Raw genomic sequence first — 25,740 nt, 5'->3', positions numbered from 1 at the left:
TGGGTTCTAATCCTGGCTCCACCACTTGCCTGCTGTGTGATCTTGGACAAGTCACTTTGCTTCTCTGTGCCTCAGTTACTTCATCTGTCGAATATGGATTAAGACTATGAGCCCCATGTTTGTGTCCAAACTAATAAGCGTGTATCTGCCCCAGGGCTTCACACAGTGCCTGGCACATAGTAAGCACTTAACAAATACCAAAAAAACCAAAAAGTGGCTGAGATGATATTAGAACCCAGGTCCTCTGATACCCAGGCCCTCCCTCTCTCCACTAGGCCATCCTGCTTCCCCAGAGAGAGGTATGGTATGGTAGCTGTGTGATTTTGGGCAAGTCACTTCACTTCTCTGGGCCTCAGTTACCTCATCTGTAAAATGGGGATTAAGACTGTGAGCCCCCCCGTGGGACAACCTGATCATCATCATCATCAATCGTATTTATTGAGCGCTTACTGTGTGCAGAGCACTGTGCTAAGCGCTTGGGAAGTACAAATTGGCAACATATAGAGACAGTCCCTACCCAACAGTGGGCAACCTGATCACCTTGTAACCTCCCCAGCACTCAGAACTGTGCTTTGCACATAGTAAGCGCTTAACAAATGCCATCATCATTATTATATGAGGGTAAAGCTTGGGATTGGAGAAGCCTTTCTGCCCCAGGGAAGGGGAAATGGTGAGAGGAACAGAGGCAGAGGTGTAAGCCAGCCCACCAGGTGAGGAGTGGAGCTGGAGGATGGGGGAGGGAGGAGGCCGGGTCAAAGGTCATCCCCGGGAGTCCCCTGTTGGCTTGCCCTTTCTCTCTTCCCCTCCCTCCTCTCTCTCCCTGCCAAGACAAGCCCCGTGACCCTTCTCTCCCACCCCCACTGTCCCTGCCTCTCCCTCCCCCATCTCAGCCTTCGGCCTGGGCTAGTTTGGTAGTCGGGGCCTCATCTCCCTGGCCCTCCCCATCCCTCCTCCCTCCGAGCTGTGAGGGTTTCTCACTCTCTGGCATCAGACACTGCAGGGAAGAAAATGCTGACAAAGTCGTCTCTGGTCGTCATGGCAACCACAGCCCTAATTAGTGCATGCAGCCTGGCTCTTTATAGCCCTGGGAAGGGGTGGGGGTTAGGAGAAGGAGAAGATGGGAGAGTGGTCCTCAGTTTCTTTCTGGATTGGGGTAAGAAGCCCCAATGTCCATGCTTTCTCTCCCGTGGAATGGGAGCCCTTAGAGTTGGAGTTTAGCACATTCAGCCCCTTTCTGTTCTCCCACATCAAAGCCAAGAGACCTCATTTGTGCCAACAAACCCACCCTGACCCTAATCTCCCCCTTCACCCCCGACCCCCCGGCAGCTTCTTGAGACCAGAGTCTGGCAGCCCACTCACCTTGAATCTCCTGGCCCCAGGAGTGGAGCCAAGAAGCCCTACCTCCTGTGACCTTGATGACCACTTCCCACCCACCGACCCTCCCCGCTGACCAGCTAGGGACCAGGCCAGTCAATCAGTCGGTCAATCGTATTTATTGAGTGCTTACTGTGTCCAGAGCACTGTACTAAGCGCTTGGGAGAGTACGATACAACAATATAACGGACACATTCCCGGCCCACAACGAGCTCTAGAGGGGGAGACAGAAATTAATATAAATAAATCAATGACAGATATGTACCTAAATGCTGTGAGGCTGGGAGTGGGGATAACAATAATAATAATAATAATAATGATGGCATTGATTCAGTGCTTACTACAGTGCTTTGCACACAGTAAGCGCTTAACAAATGCCATCATTATTATTATTATTATGTACAAAGCACTGTTCTAAGCACTGGAGAGGCTACAAGGTGATCAGGTTGTCCCACGGGGGGCTTACAGTCATTCCCCATTTTACAGATGAGGTAACTGAGGCACAGAGAATAATAATAATAATGATGGCATTTATTAAGCGCTTACTATATGCAAAGCACTGTTCTAAGCGCTGGGGAGTTTACAAGGTGATCAGCTTGTCCCACGTGGGGCTCACAGTCTTCATCCCCATTTTCCAGATGAGGTAACTGAGGCCCAGAGAAGTTAAGTGACTTGCCCAGAGTCACACAGCTGACAACTGGCGGAGCTGGGATTTGAACCCATGACCACTGACTCCAAAGCCCGTGCTCTTTGCACATAGTAAGCGCTTAACAAATACCATCATTATTATTGTTATTTCCACTGAGCCACGCTGCTTCTGGGAGCAAGCCAGGGGGATGGAGAGGAAGAAGAGGAAAGGAGGGCTTAATCAGGGAAGGCCTCTTGGAGGAGATGGGCCTTCATTTTAAAGCTTTGAAGAGGGTGAGAGTCTGTCAGATTTGAAGAGGGAGGGCATTCCAGACCAGAGGCAGGATGTGGGCGAGAGGTCGGCGGGGAGATAAACGAGATGGAAGTCCAGTGAGTAGGTTAGCGCTAGTGAAGTGAAGTGTACGGGCTGGGTTGTAGTAGGAGAGTAATGAGGTGAGGTAGGAGGTGTGTCCCCCATCACCCCAGAGAGCCACCATGTCCCCCATCACCCCTGTACCCCAGCCACAAGTGTCCTGACGGGGAGTCAGGTCTCAGCCTGAGTCGATGCCACCGGAAATTGGCCCTGAAAATGGGACCCCAGGGGTGGGGACAGGGAGGCTCAGCCCGGGGTGCTCTGACTTCTTCTGGGGACCCCCGCTCCCTCTTGTCCCCCCCAGAACACGGACGACCTGCTGGTGGCATCAGCTGAGTGTCCTAGTGACGATGAGGATTTGGAGGAGTGTGAACCCAGCACTGGTGAGTGCCTCTCTCCCCCCTCCCCTGCCCCTCCTGCTTCCCCCGGGGACCCTTCATTTTTTGACTCCTCCCGGGAGCGGGGAGGAAGGGCGACGGTCTCTAGGACCCCCTCACCTAGATTCAGGCTCAGATTTTAGGGTTCCCTTACCCCACTCCAAGAGGGAGTCACTTTCAGACGGTAGTTTGTCCTGACCTTTCGCCCTTTGGCTCGAACACCAGCGGAGGAACCCCAGACATTCCCTCTACCTTCCCCCTCTGCCCCTTAAACTGCATCACTCCAAGAGAAAGGTGGTGGGATGCTCTGCCAATCCCCCCAGCCGCCTTTAGGGAGTCTCCTCTGCCCTCCTCAGTCTAATTTGTCAAGGCCGTCATTCCGAGAAGCTAAATCCACCCGGGGAAGACTGGGAAACTATAATCCCAGGAAACCCATGAGGGATAGAAACTACAACTCCCATCAGGTCTCTGGGACAAGAACTACAATTCTCATCCATCCTAGGGGATCTAGAGAATAATTTCCAGGATGGGGACCCCTGTTTTCTGTAGGGAAGGAACACTCCTTCCCAGATGCCTTTGGGGAGGGAGGCAGAGCCGAGATTCAAGCAGCCATTAGGCCTTGAAGCAGGAATTATGACTTCCATGAGCATCCCAAGGAAGGGTCTATGCCGTGGGGCAGCCCCATAATTGAAGCTACAGGGAATCCTGGGATTTCCACCAGACCACAGCATGATCTTTGCCCCAGAAACTGTACCCTGCATCAGCAGGAACGTACCAGGCTCTCTGGCTGTTGCCATGGAGACTGTCCTGAGTTTGGCTGCGGTCCAGCCATATCCCTGCCCAGGGTCTGGATGCCTCCCTACTCACGTGGGAATGGCCCACCGGGCCCATTTCGGATTCCCTGGGACTCTCCGAGACTCTCGGGCCTCTGTCCCCACCTCGGCTCTGACTCGGCCTCCAGTTGGTCCTGGTTTTATCCCCAATTTTGGGCTCTTCTGGGATCCAGGGTGACTGGGTTGAGCGAGAAGGCCTTTGTCTTGGGGGAGGAAGAGGAGCTAATATGGGGAGGGACCGTGCCCTGAGACAGAATATAAGGAACTGGAAGATGGCATGGTTGGGTAGATCAAGAATTCTAACTACTCTGATGTCATGCCCCCTCCCCTCTCCTTCTGCTGCTCTGAGAGTCAGATTACTACCTCATTTTTTAGGGACTGAGTAGGGAGGAAGGGTCTGAGCTATGCAAATGTACACAAAGTGTGTACATGAACACACACACAAGCACAAAAAGATGGACAGGAGAATACATCCACACCCAATTTTTATTAGATTGTATACCTCTAGAAAGGGCAGAGGCTATTTTTAGTGTTTGCAGCGCAGCATCTAACATACTGTTGATGTGCAATGTAGAATTAATCTGGCTTCAGAGACAGGCACACATATTGATATATACAGACTCGTGCCCAAACACACACACACACTCTATCTCTCTCTCTCACACACATACTTACACCTTGATTGGCTCCGTGAAGAGTTCCAAAATCTTTAGTACCCCAGGAGCGAAATGAGTCTTGTTTTTTTGTGTGTGTGAGTGTGTGTGTGTGTGTGTATGTGTGTGTGCTTGCGCGTGAATTCTTGTATGTGTGTCCACCTGTGTTTCTCCATGTGGGTGGGGGGAAGAAAAAGAGATGAGGAAGGCTAGTGTGGAAATGAATGAAACCAAAGAAGTTGGGCCCTGCCCCGCCCTTCAACTGCAGCCATGATGGCAGGGCCGCGTTTGAGGATTCACAGGTTGCTGCGCAGACTTTCCTCAATGAGGCACAGTCCTGCTACAGGTCTTGATATGTCACTGATATCAAGAGATACCAAGAGATGTCATTGCCCTGGAGAAGGAAGAGGAAGCGAGAAAAATAAGGATGAGAAAGTGGAGATAGAGAGGAGGGAGAAAAGAATATGGAAGGAGGGGAAGAAGAAGAGCAAAAAGAATAAGGAATAGGATTGGGTGGCCAGATTTAAAGAAATTACATAGTAGCAGTATTTATGGGGTGCACTCTTGGTGGGGTACTGGGTGCTTGGGCAGTAAGGGATCCATGTTGCTGCTCTAGAAGGATTTCTGGAGCTCCAGGCGAAGTAGCTGACTCAGAAAAAAAACACAAAAGCGAGATGTCCTGCTCTCTGGCCCAGAGGGACATAATAATAATAATAATGGCATTTGTAAAGCCTTACCATGTGCAAAGCACTGTTCTAAAGAGTGCTGGGGAGGTTACAGGGTGATAAGGTTGTCCCACAGGGGGCTCACAGTCTTAATATCCATTTTACAGATGAGGGAACTGAGGCCCAGAGAAGTTAAGTGACTTGACCCAAGTCACCCAGCTGACAATTGGCGGAGCCGGGATTTGAACCCCTGACCTCTGACTCCAAAGCCCGGGCTCTTTCCACTGAGCCATACTGCTTCTTATATAAAGATGGACTAGCTGTGATGAGCCCACTGTTGGGTAGGGACTGTCTCTATATGTTGCCAGTTTGTACTTCCCAAGCGCTTAGTACAGTGCTCTGCACATAGTAAGCGCTCAATAAATACGATTGATGATGATTATCTGTCTAGAGGCAGGGGCATGGACTAAATTACTCCTTGTGTCTAGGAGGGGCTTTACAAGCCTAAAGTCACAAGGGGTCAGGGTTGCCTTGAGCTCTTCAAACCCTTGAAAACTCACTCAGTTGTGCAAGGCTGCAGGACCCCAGCGGGAGGGGAGAAGGGATGGAGATCCACACCCTCATTTCAAAGGGGTTATCAGGGCGGGAGTGACAACTGGCTCCAGAGAAACTCCTCCAGACATTGCCTGCTGCATATCAACCCTTCTAATGATGATAATAATAATAATGTTGGTATTTGTTAAGCGCCTACTATGTGCCAAGCACTGTTCTAAGCACTGGGGAGGTTACAAGGTGATCAGGTTGTCCTACGGGGGGCTCACACAATTTTAATCCCCATTTTACAGATGAGGTAACTGAGGCCCAGAGAAGTTAAGCGACTTGCCCAAAGTCCCACTGCTGACAGTCGGCGGAGCAGGGATTTGAACCCATGACCTCTGACTCCAAAGCCCATGCTTTTTCCACTGAGACACGCTGCTTCTAGACTGTGAGCCCTTTGTTGGGTAGGGACCGTTTCTGTATGTTGCCAACTTGTATTTCCCAAGTGCTTAGTACAGTGCTCTGCACACAGTAAGCGCTCAATAAATACGATTGAATGAATGAATGAATGAACCCTTGCTCCTACCTTGACCATAAATCATCATCCTCAATGATATTTATTGAGTGTTTACTATGCGCAGAGCATTACATTAAGCACTTGGGTGAGTACAATACAACAGGGTTGATAGATACATTCCCTGCCCACAATTCATTCATTCATTCATTCATTCAATTGTATTTATTGAGCGCTTACTGTGTGCAGAGCACAGTACTAAGCGCTTGGGAGTACAAGTTGGCAGCATATAGAGATGGTCCCTACCCAGCAACGAGCTCACAGTCTAGAAGGGGGAGACAGACAACAAAACAAAACATATTAACAAAATAAAATAAATAGAATAGTAAATATGTACAAGCAAAATAGAGTAATAAATCTGCACAAACATATATGCAGGTGCTGTGGGGAGGGGAAGGAGGTAGGGCAGGGGGATGGGGAGGGGGAGAGAAGGGAGGGGGCTCAGTCTGGGAAGGCCTCCTGGAGGAGGTGAGCTCTCAGTAGGGCTTTGAAGGGAGGAAGAGAGCTAGCTTGGCGGATGTGCGGAAGGAGGGGATTCCGGGCCAGGGGGAGGACGTGGGCATTAAGCCACAGTGTAAGCGCTTAACAAATACCATAAGAATTATTATTATTAATAATGAACTTGGGGTTTCCCTAGCTGGACCTGTCCTGAGGAACAAAAATGGACTTGCTTCCCCCAATTATGCAGTCAGTTGGTAGCTCAATGGTTAGCTTGTTACTGAGGGGATGTCTGAGCCTCTCCAGGCCACTTGAGGGTTGGAGGAGGGAGGGTAGGAGGGAGGAAGGAAAGGAGGAGGGTGAGGGAAGATGTTGGAGTCCCAAGAAAATCACGGTCTGATCTCGAGGCCTGGAGCAGCCTTGGGAACAGGGCGAAGAGGCAGGTGAGTGAGTGTGCGATTGTAGTATTTCTAGTGGTGTTTGTTGAGCACTCGGTGCGGTGCTCTGTGCAGAAGAGAGTAACACTTGCTCTCCCACAAGGAGCTTACATTCTAACCGGGGAGACAAGCGTGGAAACATTTACACCCAGAGAGGGCGGAAGAAATGATGGTCTGAGTTTGCATGCTACCCAAATATGCATGTCTGAATGCAGCGGTGTGTTTCATCGCATCTGTGCGGGGGCCACTGTTTCCAGTTGTTTCCGTGATTGGGAATCCGTGTGTGGAGCTGGGGTGTCCGAGTGAGGTCGGGAAATTAATTGCCACAGCCAAGAGCCTCGAGGCCCATTGCCAGCCTCTGGAGGAGTGATTTCTTGACACCTGTTTTGAGGCCTGATCCTGGCCCTTCTCTGAATGAGGTTTTAGCAATGTGAGGGCAGGGATTGTGTCTATTCATTTTATTATACCCTCCCAGGCAATCTATCAGTAGTATTTCTTGGGCATTTATCCTGTGCAGAACACTGTCCTAAGCGCTTGGAAGCATACAATGCAGTTAGTAGACTCACATGCTCAAGTAATAATAATAATAATAATAATGATGATGGCATGTATTAAGTGCTTACTATGTGCAAAGCACTGCTCTAAGCACTGGGGAGGTTACAAGGTGATCAGGTTGTCCCACTGGGGGCTCACAGTCTTAATCCCCATGCTCACAGTCTTAATCCCCATTTTACAGATGAGGTAACTGAGGCCCAGAGAAGTCAAGTGACTTGCCCAAAGTCACACAGCTTGCCGACTCACAAAATCACACAGAGGAGCAGTGGAGCCTAGTGGGTAGAGCACAGGCCTGGGAGTTTGAAGGATTTGGGGTTTAATCCCGGCTCTGCCTCTTGTCTGCTGTGTGACCTTGGGCAAGTCACTTCACCTCTCTGTGTCTCAGTTCCCTCATCCGAAAAAGACTGTGAGCCCATTGTTGGGTAGGGACCGTCTCTATATGTTGCCGGCTTGTAATCATCATCATCGTGATAGCATTTATTAAGCACTTACTACGTGCAAAGCACTGTTCTAAGCACTGGGGAGGTTACAAGGTGACCAGATTGTCCCACGGGGGCTCGCAGTCTTCATCCCCATTTTACAGATGAGGGAACTGAGGCCCAGAGAAGTGAAGTGACTTGCCCAAATAATCATGATAGCATTTATTAAGTGCTTACTACGTGCAAAGCACTGTTCTAAGCACTGGGGAGGTTACAAGGTGACCAGATTGTCCCACGGGGGCTCACAGTCTTCATCCCCATTTTACAGATGAGGGAACTGAGGCCCAGAGCAGTGAAGTGACTTGCCCAAAGTCACCCAGCTGACAATTGGCGGAGCTGGGATTCGAATCCCATTTGGGATTGTACTTCCCAAACGCTTAGTATAGTGCTCTGCACACAGTAAGCGCCCAACAGCGTGGCTCAGTGGAAAGAGCGTGGGCTTGGGAGTCAGAGGTCATGGGTTCGAATCCTGCCTTTGTCACTTGTCAGCTGTGTGACCTTGGGCAAGCCACTTAACTTCTCTGGGCCTCAGATACCTCATCTGTAAAATGGGGATTAAGACTGGGAGCCCCACCTGGGACAACCTGATCACCTTGTATCCCCCCCAGCGCTTAGAACAGTTGTTCGCACATAGTAAGCGCTTAACAAATACCATCAAAAAAAAGAAATGAATGAATGAATGAAAAATAGGGGTTAAGACTGTGAGCCCCGTGTGGGACATGGACTGTGTCCAACCCCATTACCTTGTGTCTAACCCAGTGCTTAGTACAGTGCCTGGTACATAGTAAGCGCTTAACAAATGCCATCATTAGTATTATTAGTGCATAGATGTGTGCTTACACACACAAACATTCTCTCTCTCTCTCTCTCTCTCTCTCTCTCTCTCTCTCTCTCTTTTCACACCAGAGCAAGGGAGTGGAGGAATGAATGAGGCTCTGAAGCTTGGTTTGGGACCCAAAATGCAGCAATCAAGGGAGCCCCCCACCCCACTTGAGGGCCCTGTCATACATACACTCTTCCTCTCTTACTTCATTCATTCATTCGATCATATTTATTGAGCGTTTACTGGGTGCAGAGCACTGTACTAAGCGCTTGGGAAGTCCAAGTTGGCAATATATAGAGACGGTCCCTACCCAACAGTGGGCTCACAGTCTAGAAGGGGGACTTTTCACACCAGACCAGAGCAAGGGAGTGGGGGGTTGGATGAGGCTGTGACGCTTGGTTTGGGACCCAAAGGGCAGCAGTCAGGGGAGCCCCCCACCCAACTTGAGGGGCCCTGTCACTCAGGGGGAGCTGTAGGAGGGGCGGGGAGTCCGTGGCAACCACCATCACAGCTTCGGCATCAGCTGGAACTCCATCTTCCTGGAGTTCCCCTGCCCCCACCTCCCTGGAGCCAGGGGCTTGGGAGTGAAACAGGGAGGAGGTGCTGTGTGGCCTTGGGCAAATCACTTCACTTTTCTGTGCTTCAGTTTCCTCATCTGTAAAAGGGAGATTCAGTCCTCCTCCCTCCTATTTGATGATGATGATGATGATGATGGCATTTATTAAGCACTTACTATGTGCAAAGCACTGTTCTAAGCGCAATGGAGATTCAGTCCTCCTCCCTCCTATTTGATGATGATGGTGATGATGATGGCATTTTTATTAAGCACTTACTAAGCACTGTTCTAAGCGCTGGGGAGGTTACGAGGTGATCAGGTTGTCCCAAGTGGGGCTCGCAGTCTTAATCCCCATTTTACAGATGAGGGAACTGAGTGAGGCACAGAGAAGTTAAGTGACTTGCCCCAAGTCACACAGCTGACAATTGGCGGAGCCGGGATTTGAATCCCTGACCTCTGACTCCAAAGCCCGGGCTCTTTCCACTGAGCCACGCTGCTTCCATTTAGATTGTGAGCCCTATGTGGGGACAGGGACTGTGTTCAATCTGATTGTCTTGTATTTACCCCAGCACTTAGTACAGTGCCTGACACATAGTAAGTGCTTCACAAGTAGTATAATAATGATAATAATAATGATGGCATTTATTAAGCGCTTAGTATGTGCAAAGCACTGTTCTAAGCGCCGGGGAGGTTACCAGGAGATCAGGTTGTCCCACGGGGGGCTCACAGTCTTAATCCCCATTTTACAGATGTGGGAACTGAGGCCCAGAGAAGCTAAGTGACTTGCCCAAAGTCACACAGCTGACAAGTGGCAGAGCCGGGATTCGAACCCATGACCCCTGACTCCAAAGCCCGGGCTCTTTCCACTGAGCCACGCTGCTTCTCCTAATATCTCATAATAATGATGATGATAGACAAGCGCTTAGCACAGTGCTTTGCACACAGTGAGCACTCAATAAATATGATTGAATGGACACAGTACCATTGACAATAATCCTGCCGGGGCTACAAGCTGCTAAACCAGAGGAGCAAGGGCTGTGGACTACTAAATCTGGACGCTCCAGGGTTCAATTCCACCACAAATTAAGCACCAGATATACCTACATCATCATCATCATCAACATCAATCGTATTTATTGAGTGCTTACTATGTGCAGAGCACTGTACTAAGCGCTTAATCCACATAGACACCGTTCACTCACGTAGGCACACTTACATGGCTTAGTGGAAAGAGCACGGGCTTTGGAGTCAGAGGCCATGGGTTCAAATCCCAGCTCTGCCACTTGTCAGCCGTGTGACTTTGGGGAAGTCACTTCACTTCTCTGGGCCTCAGTTCCCTCATCTGTAAAATGGGGATCAATCAATCAATCAATCGTATTTATTGAGCGCTTACTATGTGCAGAGCACTGTACTAAGCGCTTGGGAAGTACAAATTGGCAACACATAGAGACAGTCCCTACCCAACAGTGGGCTCACAGTCTAAAAAAGATGAAGACTGTGAGCCCCCCATGGGACAACCTGATTACCTTGTATCTACCCCAGTGCTTAGAAAAGTGCTTTGCACATAGTAAGCGCTTAACAAATACCAACATCATTATTATGATTATTATTATTATTATTATTATTTAGACCCAGACACCACACTTCAATCTTACACACTCAAGATACACTCTCAAGAAGACCCCCACACAAACCATCACTCATTGAGACTTCCCACAAATTCACACCCAGATTCAAGGATCCGGAAACACCTAGAAAGAGAGGTCCCATGCACAACCAGTGTGACACACATCTGCACCCTGGGTTACGTGTTTGTGTTACACACTCACGTGCACACTCACCCGAAGACACGTGTATCCTCATCGTGTATTCCAAAGCTGCTGTCAGCCGAAAGGAAAGAGGGACCATGAGTGAATGCCTTTCCTGGGATCCTTCCGGCCTGGTATTTTGTCTGCCAGAGTGGCCGCGGGATCAAACAAGCAATTGATCATCTAATACTGTGTGCAGAGCACTGTACTAAGTGCTTGGAAAGTACAATTCGGCAACAAATAGAGACAATCCGTGCCCAACAACGGGCTTACAGTCTAGAAGGGAAGAGACAGACATCAAAACAAGTAAACAGGCATCAGTAGCATCAATATAAATAAATAGAATTATAGATACATGTTATTAATAAAATAAATCAAGTAATAAATATGTATATATGTACACAAGTGCTGTTGGGTTGGGGGGGTAAAGCAGAGGGAGGGAGTCGAGGCGATGGGGAGGGCAGGAGGAGCAGAGGAAAAGGGGGGATAATAATTATGGTACTTGTGAGTTGCTTACTATGTGCCAAGCACTGTTCTAAGCACTGGGGGAGATACAAGGTAATCAGGTTGGACACAGTCCCTGCCCCACATGGGGCTCACAGTCTTAATCCCCATTTTACAGATGAGGAAACTGAGGCCTAGAGAAGTCAAGTGACTTGCCCAAAGTCACACAGCCAACATGCGGCGGAGCCGGGATTTGAACCCATGACCTTCTGATTCCCAGGCTCGGGCTCTAGCCACTACGCCGTGCTGCTTCTTATAATAATGATGGTACTTGTTCAGTGCTTACCACATGCCAAGCACTGTTCTAAGCATTGGGGTAATAATAATAATAATAATAATAATGTTGGTATTTGTTAAGCGTTTACTGTGTGCAAAGCACTGTTCTAAGCGCTGGGGAGGTTACAAGGTGATCAGGTTGCCCCCCGGGGGGCTCACAGTCTTCATCCCCATTTTCCAGATGAGGCACAGAGAAGTGAAGTGACTCACCCAAAGTCACACAGCTAAGTGGCAGAGCGGGGATTTGAACCCATGACTTCTGACTCTAAAGCCCGGACTCTTTCCACTGAGCCACACCGCTTCTCTAGAAGGGTAGATACAAGGTTGTCCCAACTGGGTCTCACAGTTTTAATCCCCATTTTACAGATGAGGTAACTGAGGCACAGAGAAGTTAACTGACTTTCCTAAAGTCACACAGCCGACAAGTGGCGGAGTCAGGATTAGAACCCACAACCTCTCACTCCCAAGCCCGTGCTTTTTCCACTAAGCCATGATAAATCCCTCTAGACTGTAAACTCGCGGGGAAGGGAATGTGTCTGTTTATCGTCGTATTGTACTCTCCCAAACGCTTAGTACAGTGCTCTGCACACGGTAAGTGCTCAATAAATACGATTGAATGAATGAATGAATGAATGAGGCCCAGAGAAGTAAAGTAATTTACCCAAGAACACAAAGAGACAAAGGCAGGATTAGAACCCAGGTCCTTCTGACTCCCATGCCCTTCTCGACCCACTAGGCCATGCTGGTTATAAATAATAATAATGGCATTTATTAAGCGCTTACTATGTGCAAAGCACTGTTCTAAGCTCTGGGGAGGTTACAGGGTGATCGGGTTGTCCCATGTGGGGCTCACAGTCTTAATCCCCATTTTACAGATGAGGTAACTGAGGCCCAGAGCAGTTAAGTGACTTGCCCCAAAGTCACACAGCTGACAAGTGGCGGAGTCGGGATTTCCGATTTGAAGCACTGTTCTAAGCGCTGGGGGGGATACAAGGTGATCAGGTTGTCCCACGTAGGGCTCACAGTCTTCATCCCCATTTTACAGATGAGGTAACTGAGGCTCCGAGAAGTTAAGTGACTTGTCCAAGGTCACACAGCAGACAGGTGGCGGAGCTGGGATACGAACCCATGACCTCCGACTCCAAAGCCCGGGCTCTTTCCACTGAGCCACGCTGCTTCTCTAGTAGGGGAGACGGTTTATTTAAAATATGTGAGTTTGTTGTGGGCATAGGACACATCTGCCAACTTTGTTGTAGTGTACTCTCCCAAGCATTTAGTATAGTACCCTGTACATAATATGTGCTCAATAAATACCATTGAATGAATGCAGCTAGGAGGAAGCATCAGAGAAGCAGCGTGGCTCAGTGGAAAGAGCCCGGGCTTTGGAGTCAGAGGTTATGGGTTCAAATCCCGGCTCCATCAATTGTCAGCTGTGTGACTTTGGGCAAGTCACTTCTCTGGGCCTCAGTTACCTCGTCTGTAAAATGGGGATTAAAAACTGTGAGCCCCCCGTGGGACAACCTGATCCCCTTTTAACCTCCCCAGCGCTTAGAACAGTGCTTTGCACATAGTAAGTGCTTAACAAATACCATCATTATTATTATTATTATTATGTAAAAAAGTGCCGTGGAGAGATATGAGTACCTAAGCGCTTAAGTAGCCTTTATGGTTAGGAATGGACCATGTCACATCCCTAAATTTTCTTGAAATAGATGTAATATCCCCTTATTAAACCCGTTATGACCCCTTACCCCTGAATCTATCCCAGTTGCTCGAACCTGCTGGCATTGCCTACTTGCCTTTTAGACTGTGAGCTCACTGTTGGGTAGGGACTGTCTCTATATGTTGCCAACTTGTACTTCCCAAGCGCTTAGTACAGTGCTCTGCACACAGTAAGTGCTCAATAAATACGATTGATTGATTGATTGATTGATTGATTGCTCAACTTCTGGAGGAAATGGGAAGCAGTGTGGCCTGGTGGAAAGAGCACCAGCCTTGTGACTTCGGGCAAGTCACTTCTCTGGGCCTCCGTTACCTCATCTGGAAAATGGGGATGAAGACAGTGGGCCCCAAATAGGACAACCTGATAACCTTGTATCTACCCCAGTGCTTAGAACAGTGCTTGGCACATAGTAAGCGCTTAACAAATACCTTCATTATTATTATTATTACTATCTCTCTAAGGCCAGTGGCCAAGCAGTGTCATCCGCTGAGCTGAAGGGATGGATCTTTTAGACTGTGAGCCCACTGTTGGGTAGGGACTGTCTCTATATGTTGCCAATTTGTACTTCCCAAGCGCTTAGTACAGTGCTCTGCACACAGTAAGCGCTCAATAAATATGATTGATGATGATGATGATGATGTGGGGGAATCCTCTGTCACTGGCCCTGCCCATTGAGCTGAAGTGGCCAAGGGTGAGCTGAGGTGGCCAAGGGCAACAACCTGTAAGGGAGTTGGTACTGTGTGCTGGACGCAGCCTGTACCAAAACTCACTCTTAAGACTCTTGGAAGCTTTGGGAGGGGCTGGGTTTCTACACAGGCAAAGGTCGTTAGCAAATATGGAAGGTGCCAAATGAACGCCATTGAATCCTGATCAACCCATTCACTCATTCATTCAATCGTATTTATTGAGCGCTTACTGTGTGCAGAGTACTGTAGTAAGCGCTTGGGAAGTACAAGTTGGCAACATATAGAGACAGTCCCTACCCAACAATGGGCTCACAGGAATCAGTGTGACCTAGGAGTCAGAAGGACTTGGGTTCTAATCCCAGCTCTGCCCTTTGTCTGCTGTTTGCCCTTGGGCAAGTCACTTTGCTGCTCTGGGCCTCAGTTATCTCATTTAAAAATGGGCATTAATAATAATAATAATAATGTTGGTATTTATTAATCACTTACTATGTGTCAAGCACTGTTCTAAGCACTGGGGTAGATACAAGGTCATCAGGTTGTCCCATGTGGGGCTCACGGTCTTAATCCCCATTTTACAGATAAGGTAACAGAGACACAGAGAAGGTAAGTGACTTGCCCAAAGTCACACAGCTGAAAAGTGGTGGAGCCAGGATTAGAACCCATGACCTCTGACTCCCAAGCTCGGGCTCTTTCCACTAAGCCACGCTGCTTCTCGACTGTGAGCTCTGTATGGGACAGGGACTGTGCCCAACCTGATTAGCTTGTATGTACCCCAGAGCTTAGTACAGTGGCTGGCATATAGTAAGCGTTTAACAAATACCATTAAAAAACTCCCCACAAAAACCTGGGAATTTGACGGAGGATGGATGAAGTTCAGATCTTCTTCACTATAGATCGAGAAATGGTTTGAACTTCAAGGATCAGGAGCCATGGGACTAGATTTCCTTGGGCCAGAAGAGAGGAGGATTATGAATTTACACACGTCTTTCATCATCATCAATCGTATTTATTGAGCGCTTACTGTGTGCAGAGCACTGTATTAAGCGCTTGGGAAGTACAAGTTGGCAACATATAGAGACAGTCCCTACCCAACAGTGGGCTCACAGTCTAAGAGGGGGAGACAGGGAAACTAGTCTTTGAACTAGTTGAAGGCTCAGGGTCAGAACAACACTATGTAGGAGGCTGTAGAGAGATCCTATACAAAGTGAATTCCAACTCACTCCTGGAGGCCACAGACCAGTGGAGGCTATTAGTACCAAAGTCAGGAGGCCAACAACTGCAGAGGGGAATGGAAGAGAGGTGGATGAATGGGGAGAGAGAGACTTTGGAAAGCTGTAGGTCCGAAGACAAAGTGAAGAAGGCCTAGCAGATGGGTGGGTGGGCCTGTGGGAGCTGAACAGCAGGGCTGGACCCCAGTGGTTAATCCCTGGAGTGTACTGGAGACCAGGCCCGGTCTCTGGTCCAGTCGGCAGGGGTCTGAGAGAGGCCAGTCCTGGGCCTCCCCTGGGTTTGGGTTGCTGTTCAGAGAATGTGGGATTTGGACCAGGACTCCCCTAAGGAACACCTGACTCACTGACTAGCAAGATGAGACTGTGGGGCTCTGGTCTGGTTCTGGTTTCCCCCAAATCTTCAGCATGGGGAGGGGTGTCCGGAGGATTCAGCCAGGATCCCTTGGGACTACTACCAGAGGCCGGGGAGGAGAACAAGGTGATAGTTTTGGGTGAAATGGGACTGGCCACTGTTGGGTAGGAACCATCTCTATATGTTGCCAACTTGTACTTCCCAAGCGCTTAGTGCAGTGCTCTGCACACAGTAAGCGCTCAATAAATACAATTGAATGAATGAATGAATCAGACCCAAGCAGACATTTCTCTAGCTCATTCAGGAAGCGGGGGGAATCCCCAGGGCTTGGTTCTCCCCTCTAAGCTTGGGCAGATGCTACCATGACCCCTTCAGAGCTGAGGGGAGTTGCCCTAGTTGGGAGACTAGCCAAACCCTCGGCTCCAGACCTGGTGGTGATCATGCCTCTCTCTGCCCCCTGTACTGGAGGTACCCAATGAGTGGGAAGATTGCCTCAGCTATACCCCTTTTGGCCCTGCCCTCCCTACCCACGGATGCCCCTGTGAGGCCTCAGAATGCACCTTGCAGGGCAGCTTTGCTCATTTTCGTCAGGGCCAATTTTTTCCTTAGGGGAAGATGTGGTTCCAAAGTCCAGGAAACCAGACCTAGATTGTCCCACAGGGACAGAGACGTGACCTGTAACAGGTTAACAGAGGCAGGGGCCAGACAGATGGGAGGGGTGAGGGGACAGAGGAACCCAATGGTGAGGCATCTAAGAGGAGAAGACACAAAGTTGGCCATATGAGAGGCCCCAGTCTTGCCACTAGTTAAAACCAATTCATTCATTCATTCAATCATGTTTATTGAGCGCTTACTGTGTGCAGAGCACTGGACTAAACGCTTGGGAAGTACAAGCCGGCAACATATAGAGACGGTCCCTACCCAACAATGGACTCACAGTCTAGAAGGGGGAGACAGATAACAAAACAAAACATGGAGACAGGTGTCAAAAACGTCAGAATAAATAGAATTATAGCTGTAGCCAATGTGTCCCATCCACACACGGATACCACACAGGCAGTTCTGGCCGCCGTTAGAGTTGGAGAAATTTCAGCGGGCAATCTAAGGTGCTGAGGGGGAAAGAGAGCTTCCGTATGACATTAGACTCTATCCAGTTCAAAAAGGCCAAGGCTGAGAGGTTGGAGACCAAAGTGGAATGTGTCTGCTTATTGGTTCCATTATACTCTCCCAAGCGCTTCGTACAGCTCTGCACGCAGTAAGAACTCAATAAATATGGTTGAATGAATGAACAAATTAATAAAACATCAAGAATCAGTCATATGTATTTAGTACTAACTATGTGCAGAGCAGTCAGGGCTCACAGGGCTTTGCTACTGACCCAGCCCACCACTGGAGTGGTAAGAGTGTTTACTGAGCACCCACCGGGGCAAGGCACTGTACTAAACGCTTGGGGAATACAAAGGCAAAGAAGTGGCCCATTCCTTGCCCATACGGAGCTTCCATTCTGTCAGGAGCTGACACTACAGCCGGGCAAGGGAACATTAAGGCGGTAGGGGCAAACCAAACTAAAGGGAACACTTCTTCCCCTGTTGGGAAGTTGTGCCCAGAGAAAATATCAGCAGGTTCAAGAAGCGTTTGGACAAAATTCATGGATCATCGGTCCATAAACTAATCGATTATTGGAGCAAAATGATACTCTCCCAACTGCGAGGATGGACATCAAGGAAGGAACCCATACACAGTTCCTCTGAATAATTCCGGTCTGTTTTCCCGACAGAATCCTGGGCCAACTGGATGGTAGGTCTGACTCGGAAGTGTGTTGTTTAGAATCTTACGTACTAAAGTCATGGACACCTTCAGAGAGATACGGCCGTGAGTGGAGGGGGAGATGGAGAGACAGACCCAGAGAGAATTGAGCTCTTAGGGAGAGGTGGGTAAGGACACACAGAGAGTCAGAAACATGGAAACACAGGCTGGCACTTAGTACCCAAGCGCTTAGTACAGTGCTCTGCATGCAGTAAGCGCTCAATAAATACGACTGAATGAATGAATGAATGCTCGGCACATAGTAAGCGCTTGACAGATACCATCATTATTATTACAATAGAAGGTAATCGATTAATTGTATTTATTGAGTGCTTATGCTGATTCTCGGGATTTTAAGTGCTTAGGAGGGCACATTGGAGTTAGGAGATATGATCTCTGACCTCAAGGAATTTACAATTAGCAGGAGAGACAGTCACTAAAACAAATTGCAGGTAGGGAGAAGCGGCAGAGTTTAAAGATTTGTACTTGAGTGTGGTTGTGGGGAGAGGATGGGGTGAGTCTCTAAGGGCTTAAAGAGGTGAGCACTCAAGCATGTAGGTGGTAGAGACAGAGGGAGAGCCTTCAGAATCATGAACTAAGAGGCGGGGGGGTTGGAAGGGTAAGTGCCCAGGGACACTAAGGCACTCAGAGAGAGCCGGAGACACAAAGGGAAGGATCCAGGCAGACAGGTGCCTGGAGAGGAGAGAGGTGGAGGCCGTGGAGCGATTGGAGCGGAATCTAGTGAGCGCGGTACTGACTGGCTCTTCATGCTGCCTGTATTCTAATTCAGCCACGGACCACCCTAGGGGGCTGGGAATCAAACTGTTATAGTCAGGTCGTCTGGGAGCAAATAATAATAATAATGGCATTTGTTAATAATAATAATAATAATGGCATTTATTAAGCGCTTACTATGTGCAAAGCACTGTTCTAAGCACTGGGGAGGTTGCAAGGTGATCAGGTTGTCCCACGAGGGGCTCACAGTCTTAATCCCCATTTTACAGATGAGGTATCTGAGACCCAGAGAAGTCAAGTGACTTGCCCAAAGTCACACAGCTGACAGTTGGTGGAGCCGGGATTTGAACCCATGACCTCTGACTCCAAAGCCCAGGCTCTTTCCACTGAGCCACGCTGCTTCTCATAAGCGTTACTATATGCAAAGCACTGTTCTAAGTGCTGGGATAGAGAAGCAGCGTGGCCTGATGGAGAGCCCATGGGCCTCAGAGTCAGAGGGTTGTGGATTCTAATCCCTGGGAGTCAGAGGGTTGGGGATTCTAATCCCAGCTCTGCCACATAATAATAAAATGATGGCATTTATTAACCGCTTACTATGTACAAAACACTGTTCTAAGCACATGTCTGTTGTGTGACTGGGCAAGTCACTTCACTTCTCTGTGGCTCGATTACCTCATCTATAAATGAGGGATTAAGACAGTGAGCCCCATGCGGAACAAGGACTGTGTCCAGCCCCGTTTGCTTGAATTCCCCCCCTGGGTTTAGGACAGTGCCTGGCACGTAGTAAGCGCTTAACAAATACCGCAAACATTGCGGCCAGCATTCAGTGGTGAGTGGTCCCCATCTCCACATCCCAGAGGCTGGGGGAGGAGGGTTCCGGGTCATGGCATTTATCAAGCGCTTACTATGTACAAAGCACTGTTCTAAGCACGTCTGTTGTGTGACTGGGCAAGTCACTTCACTTCTCTGTGGCTCGATTACCTCATCTATAAAAGGGGGATTAAGACAGTGAGCCCCATGCGGAACAAGGACTGTGTCCAGCCCGGTTTGCTTGAATTCCCCCCCTGTTTTTAGGACAGTGCCTGGCACGTAGTAAGCGCTTAACAAATACCGCAAACATTGCGGCCAGCGTTCAGTGGTGAGTGGTCCCCACCTCCACATCCCAGAGGCTGGGGGAGGAGGGTTTCGGGTCATGGCATTTATTAAGCACTTACTATGTACAAAGCACATGTCTGTTGTGTGACTGGACAAGTCACTTCACTTCTCTGTGGCTCGATTACCTCATCTATAAAAGGGGGATTAAGACAGTGAGCCCCATGCGGAACAAGGACTGTGTCCAGCCCAGTTTGCTTGAATTCCCCCCCTGGGTTTAGGACAGTGCCTGGCACGTAGTAAGCGCTTAACAAATACCACAAACATTGCGGCCAGCGTTCAGTGGTGAGTGGTCCCCACCTCCACATCCCAGAGGCTGGGGGAGGAGGGTTCCGGGTCACCCCCGGAGAGGGGAAGGCCAAAGGAGGCCTGGGGTTGGGGCTTCGGCCTTGGTCCGGTCACTTCCTCTAGCCCAGAGTTGATGGCCTCTGGGCTTGCCTCTGGATCTGGTCCAGAAGGATTCAGGGATCAAATCTGGCCCTCAAGCTCATTATGGGCAGGGAATGTGACTGCTAAATCTGTTGTACTGTACTCTCCGAAGCACTTAGTACAGTGCTCTGCACATAATAACAACCTGATCACCTTGTAACCTCCCCAGCGCTTGGAACAGTGCTTTACACATAGTAAGCGCTTGACAAATACCATTATTATTATTATTATTATTCTCTGGGCCTCAGTTCCCTCATCCTGTAAAATGGGGATGAAGACTGTGAGCCCCCCCGTGGGACAACCTGATCACCTTGGAACCTCCCCAGCACTTGGACCAGTGCTTTGCACATAGTGGGTGCTTAATAAATGCCATCGTTATTATTGTTAGAGGCTGGGAGACTGGTGAGGGGGGGTGGTCCTGGCTGGCACTGGGCTGGGAACCAGTCCGTCAGTTATATTTATTGAGCGCTTATTGTGTGCAGCACACTGTAATAATAATAGTAATAATTTTGGTACTTGTTAAGCGCTTACTGTGTGCCAAGCACTGTTCTAAGCGCTGGGGAAGATACAAGGTGATCAGGTTGTCCCACGTGGGGTTCACAGTCTTCATCCCCATTTGACAGATGAGGGAACTGAGGCCCAGAGAAGTGAAGTGACTCGCCCAAAGTCACACAGCTGATAAGTGGCGGAGCCGGGATTAGATCCCATGACCCCCGGACTCCCAAGCCCGCGCTCTTTCCACTGAGCCACGCTGCTTCTCTAGTAGTAAGCGCTTGGGAGAGTCCAATGGAGCAATGGACCTACTAGACTGTGAGCCCGCTATTGGGTAGGGACCGTCTCTATACGTTGCCAACTTGTACTTCCCAAGCGCTTAGCACAGTGCTCTGCACACAGTAAGTGCTCAATAAATACAATTGAATGAATAATAAGTGCTCAATAAATCCAATCAATTGAATGATCCAAATACAAAGTCAGTTCCATATCAGGCAGTTTGGCTATGACCAGAACTGGGCTGCACCAAGACTCCAGTGATCCAGTGGATCGGAGCAGACAGTTGTGCAGACAGGCAGTCAGTCAATCAATCGTATCTATTCTATTTATTTTATTTTGTTAATATGTTTGGTTTTGTTCTCTGTCTCCCCCTTCTAGACTGTGAGCCCACTGTTGGGTAGGGACCGTCTCTATATGTTGCCAACTTGTACTTCCCAAGCGCTTAGTACAGTGCTCTGCACACAGTAAGCTCTCAATAAATACGATTGATTGATTGATTTATCGAGTGCTTACTGTGTGCAGGGCACTCTATTAAGCACTTGGAGAAGCAGTGTGGCTTAGTGGAAAGAGCGCGGGCTTGGGAGTCAAGAGGACGTGGGTTCTAACCCTGCCTCCGCCACTTGTCTGCTCTGTGACCTTGGGCAAGCCACTTCACTTCTCTGTGCCTCAGTTACCTCATCTGGTAAATGGGGATTAAGATTGTGAGCCTCACATGGGACAACCTAATTACCTTGTATCTGCCCTAGCACTTAAAACAGTGCTTGGCACATAGTAAGTGCTTAAAAAATACTGTTATTATTATTGGAAGAGTACAACATAACAGTAAACAGACACATTTCCTGCCCCAAACGAGTTTACAGTGTAGAGGAGGAGAGTGACATTAATGATTACCTTGTCTCTACCCCAGCACTTAGAACAGTGCTTGGCACATAGTAAGTGCTTAACAAATACCAATTATTATTATTATATAAATGAATTACAGATATGGACAGAAGTCCTGTGGGGCTGGGAGTGGGGATAATAAAGGGAGCAAGTCAGGGTAACGCAAAAGGGAGTGGGAGAAGAGGAAAGGAAGGCTTTCCTCTTCTCTCTGTATTTCTTAGTCAGAAGCGCTTAGTACAGCGGGGAAGCAGTGTGGCTTAGTGGAAAGAGCCCGGGTTTGGGAGTCAGAGGTCGTGGGTTCTAATCCCGGCTCTACCACTTGTCAGCTGTGTGACATTGGGCAAGTCACTTAACTTCTCTGTGCCTCAGTGACCTTATCTGTAAAATGGGGATGAAGACTGTGAGCCCCATGTGGGACAACCTGATTACCTTGTATCTACCCTAGCGCTTAGAACAGTGCTTGGCACATAGTAAGCGCTTAACATATACAAAAAGAAAGAAGAAGAAAAAAGAAGTACGGTGCTTTGCATTCAGTAAGCGCTCAATAAATACGATCGAATGAACCCACACCTCCAGGGTTGGGTCATAACCCAACCAGCCCTCTTCCTCAGCACGGGGGTCCCTGGGACCCCCTGCCTGGCAAGGAAGAGGCAGAGCAGCTGTTACACGGAAGAGAATCAATCAATCAATCGAAGGGCCCTTCCAATTCGGGTTTTCCTAAAGCCTTCATCACAACTCCAGATCCTCGACCTCAATTTCCCCCCAAATTCCTAGGCCAAGGATGCTACCGAATGCCACTTCCTAGACAGTGAGGGAGAGCCAGCCTCCCTGGGGTGCTGGGAGTTGTAGTCTTCATTCATTCATTCAATCGTATTTATTCAATCAATCAATCAATCGTATTTATTAAGCACTTACTGTGTGCAGAGCACTGTACTAAGCGCTTGGAAAGTACAATTCAGCAACAGATAGAGACAATCCCTAACAAGGAGCTCACAATCTAGAAGGGGGGGGGGAGACAGACAACAAAACAAAGCAGAGTAAGTAAACAGGCATCAATAGCATCAATCTAAATAAATAGAATTATAGGTATACACACTTCAGTAATAAAGTAAATAGAATAATAAATATGCACATATATACACAAGTGCTGTGGGGCAGGGAGTGGGGTGGAGCAGAGGGAGGGAGTCAGGATGATGGGGAGGGGAGGAGAAGCAGAGGAAAGGGGGGGCTCAGTCTGGGAAGGCCTCCTGGAGGAGGTGAGCTTTCAGTAGGGCTTTGAAGGGGGGATGTTTGCTAGTTTGGCGGATGTGAGGAGGGCGGACGTTTCAGGCCAGAGGTAATCAATCAATCAATCGTATTTATTGAGCGCTTACTGTGTGCAGAGCACTGTACTAAGTGCTTGGGAAGTACAAGTTGGCAACATATAGAGACAGTCCCTACCCAACAGTGGGCTCACAGTCTAAACGGGGGAGGTAGGACGTGGGCCGGGGTTGATGGCAGGACATGTGAGAACGAGGCCCAGTGAGGAGGTTAGCGGCAGCAGAGGAGCGGAGGGTGTGGGCTGGGCTGGAGAAGGAGAGAAGGGAGGTGAGGGAGGAGGGGGCGAGGCGATGGAAAGTTTTGAAGCCAATAGTGAGGAGCTTTTGCTTCATGCGAAGGTTGACGGGCAACCACTGGAGATTTTTGAGGAAGGGAGTGATGGCCAAGAGCGTTTCTGTAGAAAGATAATCTAGGCAGCAGAGTGAAGTATAGACTCAAGCGGGGAGAGACAAGAGGATGGGAGATCAGAGAGGAGGCCGATGCAGTAATCCAATCGGGATAGGACGAGAGATTGAACCGGCAAGGTGGCGGATTGGATGGAGAGGAAAGGGCGGATCTTGGCAATGTTGTGGAGGTGAAACCAGCAGGTTTTTATGATGGATTGGAGGTGTGGGGTGAATAATAATAATAATAATGGTATTTGCTAAGCGCTTACTATGTGCAAAGCACTGTTCTAAGCACTGGGGGGATACAAGGTGATCAGGTTGTCCCACATGGGGCTCACAGTCTTAATCCCCATTTTACAGATGAGGTAACTGAGGCACAGAGAAGTGAAGCGACTTGCCCAAAGTCACACAGCTGACAAGCGGCGGAGGCGGGATTAGAACCCATAACCTCCGACTCCCAAGTCCGTGCTTTTTCCCCTGAGCCACGCTGGACTTACTCTGCCCATTCTATGCGGTTCCGCCCTAAAAACAAGCCGCAGTCAGCTTCTTGGTGATGTCACCGGAGTCTCTGGATCGCCAACTCCCTCGGAGGAGTAAGAACTAGCACCTGGTTGGGAAGAGAAAAGAGTGGAGTCAAGGATGACCACCAGATTGTGGGCTTGTGAGGCGGGAAGGATGGTAGTGCCTTCCACAGTGATGGGAAAGTCAGGGAGAGGACAGGGTTTGGGAGGGAAGACAAGGAGTTCAGTCTTGGACATGTTGAGTTTTAGGTGGCGGGCAGACATACAGATGGAGATGTCCTGAAGGCGGGAGGAGATGCCTTCCCTCTGTAGGCTAGCTGGGAGTTGTAGTTTTTCCTCCTACAGACTGTTGGGAGCTGTATTCTCCACTCTATGGTCAGTCAGTCCATTCATTCAATCATATTTATTGAGCGCTTACTGTGTGCAGAGCACTGTACTAAGCGCTTGGGAAGTACAAGTTGGCAACAAATAGAGACGGTCCCTACCCAACAGCAGGCTCACAGTCTAGAAGGTTGGTTGAGAGTTTACTGTGTGTAGAGCACTGTGCTAAGCGCTTGGGAGAATGCAATATAACAATATAATCAATCAATCAATCAATCGTATTTATTGAGCGCTTACTGTGTGCAGAGCACCGTACTATATAATAGATACATTCCCTGACCGCAACCAGCTTACAGTCTGGAGGGGGAGACAGACCTTAATATAAATAAATAAATTACAGATAGGAACAAAAGCGCTGTGAAGTTGGGAGGGGGGATGATAATAATGGTATTTGTTAAGTGCTTACTATGTGCAAAGCACTGTTCTAAGGGCTGGGGAGGTTACAAGGTGATCAGTTTGTCCCACGGGGGGCCTCATAGTTTTAATCCCCATTTTAACTTCTAGACTGTGAGCCCACTGTTGGGTGGAGACCGTCTCTATATGTTGCCAACTTGGACTTCCCAAGCGCCTAGTACAGTGCTCTGCACACAGTAAGCGCTGAATAAATATGATTGAATGAATGAATGAATTTTACAGATGAGGTAACTGAGGCACAGAGAAGTTAAGTGACTTGCCCAAAGTCACACAGCTGACAGTTGGCGGAGCTGGGATTTGAACCCATGACCCCTGATTCCAAAGCCTGGGCTCTATCCACTGAGCCACACAGGTGGCAGTTGGGGGAGCTGGGATTTGAACCCATGACCCCTGCCTCCAAAGCCCGGGCTCTTTCCACTGAGCCACGGTGCTTTGAATAACGGGAGCAAGTCAGGACGATGTAGAAGGGTGCTGAGAAAATGAGAATAGGGCCTAGTCAGGGAAGACGTCTTGGAGGAGATGTGCCTTCGATAAGGCTTTGAAAGGAGATGGGGGAAGAGTAAATGCCGAGAGGCTGCTGAGTTTGTAGTTTTCATTCTACTGGCTTCTGGGAGCTGTAGTCTCTACTCGCTTAACTCTCTAAGCGCTTAACAAACGCCAACACTATTATTATTATTACTCTATAGGCTGGTGGGAGTTGTAGTCTCCGCTCTGTAGACCGCTAGGAATTGTAGTCCTCGTTCCAAAGGCCGCTGGGCGCTGTACCCCTTGTCCTGAGTTCCAGTGGGGGCCTTTATCCCCTAACCTAAAGGCTGACGAGAATTGTAGTCTTCAGCAAAGTCCCGATGGGAGTTATAGTTCCAGTCGCTTCCCAGAGAGCCCCGTGGGCCTCTTGAGTGGAAAGAGAAAGGCTTCTGCCAATTTTTTTTCCAAACTGCCCCAGCAATGCGTTCCCCCGCTCCCCCAACAGTTTTCCCAGGTCTCTCCTTCCAGACAGAGGCAGGTTCCCTAGACGGCCGTGTGTTTTCTTTTCCTTTTTTGCTTTCTTCTTCTTTCTGTTGGTT

General features: G+C 48.9%; 1 protein-coding gene across 9 annotated transcripts in view; it reads left to right on the top strand.

The window, feature by feature from the left end:
- Positions 1-25,740, top strand: part of NRXN2 (neurexin 2) — a 221,523-nt gene that overhangs the window by 192,862 nt on the left and 2,921 nt on the right. For all 9 annotated transcript variants that reach the window (XM_038764062.1, XM_038764060.1, XM_038764058.1 and 6 more), the window contains one exon: positions 2,679-2,757. In XM_038764062.1, the coding sequence (XP_038619990.1) occupies positions 2,679-2,757 (79 nt within the window). The remainder of the gene's footprint in view (positions 1-2,678; positions 2,758-25,740) is intronic.

The sequence above is a fragment of the Tachyglossus aculeatus genome, chromosome 22, assembly GCF_015852505.1.
Source record: "Tachyglossus aculeatus isolate mTacAcu1 chromosome 22, mTacAcu1.pri, whole genome shotgun sequence".
In the NCBI taxonomy this organism is placed as follows: domain Eukaryota; kingdom Metazoa; phylum Chordata; class Mammalia; order Monotremata; family Tachyglossidae; genus Tachyglossus; species Tachyglossus aculeatus.
This window is presented reverse-complemented; position numbering and strand designations above follow the sequence as displayed.